Source organism: Gavialis gangeticus, unplaced genomic scaffold (genome assembly GCF_001723915.1).
Source record: "Gavialis gangeticus isolate Ggan-Ray unplaced genomic scaffold, GavGan_comp1, whole genome shotgun sequence".
NCBI lineage: Eukaryota > Metazoa > Chordata > Crocodylia > Gavialidae > Gavialis > Gavialis gangeticus.
The window spans coordinates 142,019,768-142,028,168 of NW_017729032.1; the positions used below are offsets into that span (position 1 = coordinate 142,019,768).

General features: G+C 41.6%; 2 protein-coding genes across 5 annotated transcripts in view; both read left to right on the plus strand.

Annotated features, from left to right (window-relative positions):
• The window catches only part of TMCO3 (transmembrane and coiled-coil domains 3), a 70,698-nt gene extending 65,700 nt beyond the window's left edge, over positions 1–4,998 (plus strand). Inside the window, exons 12-14 of one of the 2 annotated variants that reach the window (XM_019524059.1) lie at positions 1,089–1,168; positions 1,697–1,846; positions 3,413–4,998. In XM_019524059.1, the coding sequence (XP_019379604.1) occupies positions 1,089–1,168; positions 1,697–1,846; positions 3,413–3,526 (344 nt within the window). In that variant the 3' untranslated portion in view covers positions 3,527–4,998. Of the gene's footprint in view, positions 1–1,088; positions 1,169–1,696; positions 1,847–3,412 lie in introns of those variants that run through there. The other variant, XR_002098816.1, reaches the window with a different exon arrangement.
• The window catches only part of TFDP1 (transcription factor Dp-1), a 130,269-nt gene that overhangs the window by 7,427 nt on the left and 114,441 nt on the right, over positions 1–8,401 (plus strand). Inside the window, exon 2 of one of the 3 annotated variants that reach the window (XM_019524061.1) lies at positions 2,395–2,402. The gene's annotated coding sequence lies outside the window, so the exon portion shown is untranslated. Of the gene's footprint in view, positions 1–2,394; positions 2,403–8,252; positions 8,376–8,401 lie in introns of those variants that run through there. The other 2 variants (XM_019524063.1, XM_019524060.1) reach the window with 2 other exon arrangements.

Consider the following 8,401-nt stretch of genomic DNA (forward strand, 5'->3'; position numbering starts at 1 on the left):
CAGCTGGAGTACTGCGTCCAGTTCTGGGCGCTGCACTTCAAGGGGGATGTGGACAACATGGAGAGGGTCCAGAGGAGGGCCACCCACATGATCAGGGGTCAGCAGGGCAGGTCCTATGAGGAGAGGCTAAGGGACCTGAACCTGTTCAGCCTCCACAAGAGAAGGCTGAGGGGGGATCTAGTGGCCTGTTACAAACTGGTCAGAGGGGACCAGCGGGCATTGGGGGAGTCCCTGTTCCCCCAAGCACTCCCAGGAGTGACCAGGAATAACGGTCACAAGCTGGCAGAGGGTAGATTCTGACTAGACATCAGGAGGCGCTACTTCATTGTCACGGCGGCTAGGATCTGGAAAACCAACTTCCAAGAGAAGTGGTGCTGGCTCCTACCCTGGGGGTCTTTAAGACAAGGCTAGACAATCACCTTGCTGGGGTCGTTTGACCCCAGTACTTTTTCCTGCCATGGCAGGGGTCAGACTTGATGATCTGCTCAGGTTCCTTCCGACCCTACAAACTATGAAACTATGCGTAACAGTTATTCCTTTGCTTATAACACCCCCCCACACACGCACACAAAACTCTGAAATTATTTTTAAGCAACCTTTCCAGATCACATGATCATCTTTTAATATGCCAGTATTTTTTTCAATGATTTTAATGATTATTTAAAAGAAACTAAAAGTAAAATTAGTGAAGATTTCATCATTTTCTGTTTATTAAAAATGTATATTTTTATTAATTCACTAGTATAATCAATCTTTGACATTCTGTATCTGGGTGGTTCACAACTCCTTTAGTTTGCAGGAAGTTGCTGAATTAAGAATGAGCTGCTTGGCTCACTGCTGCAGCTTTTTCTTCAGTAGATGCTGCTTCTCCATTCAATTGGAGTACTGCCTTTTAGAATAAAAGCTGAAGCAGTCACCCAGAGCACCTCCGCAATTCTGTGCAATGGTTTAGATAGCTATCTCATAAACTGTCATCTTACAGGAGAGTAAGGAACCTAAACCTGTAAAGAATCAGACTTCTTCTATGCTGGAAAGGAATGCTGTAAATTAATGCTTGTAACCATTTTGTTGGCTTTTTTTTCTTTCAGGGCTTCATGTTTTCCCCACATTTGTAATATATGAACTCACCATCTTGCTATTTCTTACGCTATCGGTTGTCATAATGAAGGTATATTTTCTTTATCCCTTGATAACTTAGCTATTTAAAGTGTTGTATGCCATATTTACTTTAGAATCTCCATTATTGGACAGTTTTTTTTCTAAATGCTGTATACATACTCAAAATGATTTATGTAAATATTATTGGTGAAATACCATTATGATTGCTATGCTCTGTAACTCTTATTCATAGGTATTTTGATGCCAGACTACCAGTATTTGTGTGCTGAATACAGAAATTGTTGTTATATTTAGACAGATAAACATGTACTTGGTTAGATCTGTTGGTTTTATGACAGCATTATCAAATGCTTTTTTACTATACCAAACACTATAGTATTATTTTTTGTTCAAAGGACACTTGTTAGTAAACTGTCTTATTGTGCATTAAGATATTTAAAGAAATTATGGTTAAGAAAGCCACTGGTTTGTCCTGTCTACAGTCAAAATATATGGTAAAAAATATTATATCCATTACAGTAAGCACTTCTTATCTTCCAGACTTCTAAAAACACACTCCCCCCCACCCCCCTTCCAGTTTGTTTTGGCAGTGCTTGTTCTTTCTGTGATTCTTCCAAAGAGCAGCCAGTATATCAAGTGGATCGTCTCAGCAGGGCTGGCGCAAGTCAGTGAGTTCTCTTTTGTTCTGGGAAGCAGAGCACGCAGAGCAGGAATCATTTCTCGAGAGGTAAGCTATTGACTTTGACTTCAAATTTAAGATGATCCCCCAATAATTAGATTCTATATTGGGAAAATTTATGAATTTGTTACAGTTTTCCATGTATAGAATCTAATTATTGGAGGGTTATCTTAAATTTGTCCTACTTCACTGCTACATCAGGGAAAGCAGCAGCAGCAGGGAGGCAGGCAGCTCCCTTGCCCTCTACACCCCTCCATGCTCCACTTTGGAGCCTACCAGCCCTTCCATCCCCATGCCTGCCTCTCACAGCCTATGCCCCCTTCTCTCCCCTCCTTTTCCTCCCCCAGCTTACTGCCAGGCATGGCTTCAGTTCTGTTAGCTGCCAGGGCATGAAGCATATGGAGGCTCTGTCCCCTGTTCTGCCAATCAGTAACATCCCAGGGGCCTGAGTTGCCACTGCTGCTGATTAGCCAGGCAAGTGATAGAGCTTCTGTGTGCTCTGTGCCCTGGGAGGAAATGGAACAGGAGCTACACCGGATGGTTAGCCACAGGCTGTGGGGGTTGGTGGGGACAGGGGCTGTAGAGGTTGGCTGTAGGTGAGCAGGCACTTCCTATGGCTCTGATTCTGGCTCTAACCTGAGCTCAAGCCTAAAATTAGAGCTGCAGCCAGCTGCCTGCCCTCCCTCCACCCTACCCCCAGCCTTGTATTCAAAACTAAGACAAGGGTCTCTCTTCCCCATGCAGAATGGGGGGAGAAAATTGTCTTGGATTTGAGTAAATATTCTAATAGTTATTAGGTTTTCATACTGTGTTTATCTGAAACACACAGTCCAGTTTGGTGGTAGGCTGTGACTGATCTTGACATATTAACTAAATAAAACAGAGGCGTATAAACTTATATTTGTTGCATGCAAGTTTGACTTGTAATGAACCATGGCCAATGTGAATACTCACTCAAAACAATCAACCCCCCAAAACACTTTAGTACTGGGTGACTAATTTCCATGTGTCACATGAAATAAAATTGCAAAAACTGCACTTCTGTAAAATAGTTGCAAGTTGTCTAAACACAGACACATAACAATTGTTTGAGGCCTTCTTGTGTGTACATGGAGTTCAGCAGGCTGTGATATATTTTTGTGGTACCTTTTCTGTCATTGTTCTCTACATTACTTTGCATTTTATAATGTGTAAACAACATACTTCAGAATGTATAGTTGCATCTCCAGAATGAATGTAAACAGTCAATGCATGGCTTCTTATTAGGTTGCCTATAAAATGACTAATATTCTGCTGTTAAATAATCCTATTTTTTGAATGTAAAAGATACTTGGTATTTGACAAGTGACTTTATTTGCATACCTTATGCTTTCAAAATTGGCCTGTACATACATTCCAAATGTGGGAGGCACAGTTAAATTTAAGTATGATGTGTATATGCATTTGTATTTGCCAGGCATGTTCAGTTTCAGGCTCAGACTTAAAGTCAAACTGAGGAGTGGTCCAGAAAAGTTCTTAATTTACTTATCTCATTAACCTTTCAACCTTTTCTTAATCTATTGTGCATCTATGAATGTGAACTGTAGAAATTGCATTTTGATTTTTAATTTTCAGGTCTATCTCCTTATCTTGAGTGTGACTACGTTAAGTCTTTTACTTGCACCTGCACTGTGGAGAGCTGGAATTATGAAATGTGTACCAAGGCCAGAAAGACGCTCAAGTACCTGACAAGACTTTTAATAATTTAAAAAGAAAAAAGTCTTTCCAGAGATTCTCCTCATAGTTCATTCCATCATTGTATCTCTATGCAGTTAGAAAGCAAGAGGGTTTGGAATATTTCTCTAAACATGCACTTGGTTATGAGCCTTATACTGACACTACATAAAAAAAAAATGTTTGGTATACTGATGATTGCACAGCTTTTACAAAATACACTATCATATTAGAATCTGCGAGAATAACTTTTTTGTGTTTGATCCAATCAGTTATACAGAGTAGAAAATATTTTTAAATACTGTATCATGCAAATCACCTGGAATATTTTGCCTTGATGTGCCTTTTTATTACATTGATTTGCACCTTGTACTGTTCATTCATAAAAGTGTTATTTTAAAAAAAATCAAGTTATTTTATGGTGCCTATGGTACCTTCTTAATGTAACTCTTGAGCAATTTAAGTATGTAATATTTAAGAGTTAATATGCTGGTTTTGCATCAGTCGCAAAACATTTTCAGTGATGTGTAAAGCCTAGACATTTACACAAAAATAAGGTTTAGCAGCTCTGGCATAAAGCTTTAAGTGCTAAAATGCATATCCCAAAATGATGCAGCCAGCATTATACATTTATACTCTGATTTTCATGATATTTTTTAAAACATTGTATGTATTTTATTTGTATTGTAACTTTATTTGTTCTGGTGTCTTCTATTTATTGACAATATTTCTGACCTAAAGGTTGATTTAGGGGTGACCTGACTTCTAATTTATGTTTCAAGACTAATTCCAATTGTCAGCACTTTCAATTATTGATTTACTGTTTTACTGATTGTTTATACTTTGTATTCACTGAGACCAAAATAAAAGTGTATGTATGGAAAACCTAACTCTGAGAACTTAAACTAGACATGGAAATATTTGAATTACTTACTAAAAGTTCTTGAGATTAGATGTCAGTGTTGATTGTACTTTACAAATTATTTTGGTTAAATTATTTTGAGCAACACAGGAAGTGACAACTCTGGGTATGCATTGAAAACCATTATAATTACATTGCATCAGTATTAGATCAACTTCAGTGTCTTAAACACCAATGTTTTGAATGTGTTATATGAGTCTGGATTTTTTTTTGAGTCTGTTATAGAGCAAACTTTGTAAGAGCCCTTTCTTTAAATGTCATAGAATGTAGTCTGCTCAGAGAAACTAAGGTGATTCATCTTGGGACTTTTTATCTGCTGTATCCTGTTTTTATTACACTACAAAGATGTATTTAATAACTATAAAGACATATGTACAGTAGTAACATTTTCAATCAAGTATTGTACTGTCACATGAACCTGCCATTTTTGTGAGAGTCAACTACAGAAAGATAGAAGTTGCATATGTACATTAGAATCTAACCTGCCAATTATTAAATCTACAAGAATCTACTATCTAAGCAAACAGTATTCAGATAATAAACTATGTCTTTTAATAGAAAGAAACTTTGAATCTGCTTTACCTTTTTTATTTCAGCATCGGACATTCAATTTACAAAAAAGGAATTCATCAGCCTGTTTACTTGTAAAGCAGTCAAAACAACTTACTATTTCACACTTAAATGAAGCTCTAATTTATGCCAGGATAGTGGTAGATTTTCCAAATGTCCGGTTTAAAAAAAAGGGGGGTGGGCAGGAACCCAGAATAAAAAATTAATCTGCTATGGAGAACTTTACTTTAATCTACTCAATAGCATGTGTCAAAGAAGATCCATCTTTTATTAATTTCCTTTTGAAATTAAGACATGTGAAAGAAGAGTGGTATTTTGGTCATTAGCTGACACAGATGTGTACGTGAACTATATTTGGAGAGATGTTGCTGGTCCAGATATTGAATGTAATTTGCATAAATGTGACTGACTCTTGATTCAGTCAGATGTCCTGAGAAGTTTCTCTAAGAATTTGGGAGAAAGATCCTTCCCTGTGGAGCAGTCACTGTTTTTGCCCATCTTTTGGCATTAGATACAAAGGCTTATTCTAAATCTGTATTGCAATATTTATTACTTGGAAGACCCTTCAATGCAGGATGATAGGAGATCATCACATTTATCTTTGGAACAACTGAGTTCCTGATGCATGGCAGAAGGCATTTCAGTGGTGAACGCCCTGCACTTAAATGGAATAGATAACCCATTTCTTCTCACATATCTTCTGATATGAGTGAGGCTGACGCCAAGTCTAGTGAGAGATGACACCATGAAAATAAGCTATCTCGTGCACAATTCTGTCAGGCTTCCATAGCCTGAACTTGAGCGACCTATTCTCTTTTGAAAATACACTTGAAAGAAAATTAGACAGCAGAGCATAAGAAAAGCACTGACCAATACTACTACCATGAAGAAAAGCCAGATTAAAGTGCAGGGGTAAATGCTGTAGTATTGAAGGAAAAAGATACCCAGTGGTATATATATCTGAAGGCAGTCATTAACCCCCCAGAATGTGCTGGAACACATGTGGGGGTTGTAAACAAGGGTTGTCTATGCACTCTTACACCAGCAAGGGGAAAAACAAGTGCTGTGCCTTTTAATTTAATCATTTCAGTAGCACTTTAAACCAGGGGTAGGCAACCCCCAGCACAGGTGCCAGAGCATGGCACAAGAAGGCATTTTGCTTGGTACATGTGGCCTTGGAGCATATGGCAGGGAAGGGACCGGGGCTGTGCTGCCACAAGGATCAGGGCCCTTGCGGCTCCTCTGCCGTTCACCCTGGCACATCAATGCTTTACAAGATGAGGTTGTGGCTGTTTTTGGCACTCTGTGAAAAAACATTGCTGGTTCCTGCTTGAGACAGGCAGTAAGTAGCCTGGAAGGTCTGACGATGATGGTGAGACAGGAGGCAGTCTTTATGAAGAAAAGGTAGGCTCCAGATGAGGTGTTTTTCTTGTCTCAAGCTGCAACTCGCGTCTAGGTAGTCAGTGTGGCCTGCTCACCTGGAACCCACCATGCTTCAGGGAAAAGACTGCTTTGCTGCCGAACTGGGCCTTCAAGGTCAGAAAGCTGCGGTACAAGTTAAAATGTAAAAAACTAGAACTCTTGGTTACAAAATAATACCTTTTATTAGACCAACTGAGAAATTGCAAAGAATTTCTTTTTCTGCAAGCTTTCGGGCTTATGTGGTACAAGTTTGCTTTCCCCCCGCTCTTCTGTCCCTAACTAACCTTCCTTCAGAGGTGGGGGGGGGTGGAAACAAGGGGGTACAGCATTTAGCAGAAGGCTCATTACCCCTCTGATCCTCAAAAGCACATGGACAAATTGGAGACGGTCTGAAGAAGGGCAACAGGGCTGATTAGCACTATGGAGGGGCTTCCACAGGAGGAGAGACTAAAAAGGCTAGGCCTGTTTAGTTTAAAAAAGGGATGCTTAAGGAGGAACATGACAAGGGTTTACAAAATACTAAAAGGTGAAGAGAAAGTAAATAGGGAGTTATTTCTGTCACAACAAGAATTAGGGGTCACAAAATGAAATTAGTTAACATGAGGCAGTTCTTTTTCAAGCCACATGTCAAGGATGTGGATAAATTGGAGAGTCCAGCAGAGGGCAATGGAAATGGTTCAGGGTCAGGGCTAAGGGAACTGGGCTTATTTAGCCTAGAAAAGAGAAGACTGAAGCAGCCTTCAACTACCCGAAGCGGGGTTTGAAAGAGGATGGAGCTAGACTGTTCTCAGTGGTGTCAGATGACAGAACAAGGAGCAACGGTCTCAAGTTGCAGCAAGGGAGGTTTAGGTTAGATATTAGGAAGAATTTTCTCACTAGACAGGTAGTAAAGTAGTACAACAGGTTACCCAGAGAGGTTGTAGACTCTCCGTCCTTGAAGGTTTTTAAGACCCATCTAGACAAAGCCTTGGTTGGGATGATCTGGTTGGGGTGGTTCTGCTTAAGTAAAGGGTTGGACTAGATGCCCTCCTGAAGTCCCTTTCAACCCTAATTTTCTCTGATTCTATGATACGCACTTTTAAGCAGTACTTGTAGGTAGGTACCAAGTACAAACTATGCATAAAAATTCTCCATATCAGGTAGTTGAAGGCTGCTCTCAAATCCTGCTTCAGTCTTCTCTTCTCCAGACTAAATAAACCCGGTTCCCTAAGCCTCTCCACAGAAGTCGTGTGCCCCAGCCCCCAATCCATTTTCGTCTCTGCTGGGCTTTTCAATTTATCCACATCTTTGACAGAGGCTTGAAAAAGAACTGCCTTGTGTTAACTTGTTCCATGCTGTGACTCCTAAGTCTTGAGCTGAGCATTTAGGATTTCAGGAGGGATGGGGCAGCGGAAGCTAGCGAGCAGGGGACTGAGGAGTATCCTGGGTCTGGTAGCTTTAACTGATACAGGAGACTGCAGAAAATCCTGGCCACAGCCAGACCCTCTCTCTGCCACGGGGCAAGATGGGTCTCGGCTCCGCCAACCAGCCCGTGGCAGCTTTTCTGAGGTCTGGTGCTGACAGCAAGGCAGCCACCCCTTGCTTAAAAGAACCTCCATGCGAGTGGGAGAGAGGAGAAAGGCAGTGCTGGAGCGGCCCCTAGTAGGGTGCGGGCCGTCCTGGGGGCGGGGCGCTGCTCTCCCGCCCCGCCCCTCGCGTGAGCCCACGTGCCGCATCCAACGGCCTCCCGCCGCGCCGCTCTCGCGCCCATGCTTCCCGCGCGCCCGCCGCGGGGGGCGGGGCGAGGGAGGAAGATTCGGAAGGCGCGAAAAGCTCGCGCATGCGCGCTCCCCTCCCCCTCCCCACGTCAGGGGCGGAGGATGCCCCGGGCTCCCCGCGTGTGGCCGGGCGAGGCACGTTCTCCCCCGTGACGTCAGCGCGCAGCGTCACGCCGGGGGGACGCACAAAAGTGTAAGTTTCAATTTTTTTTTTTTTTT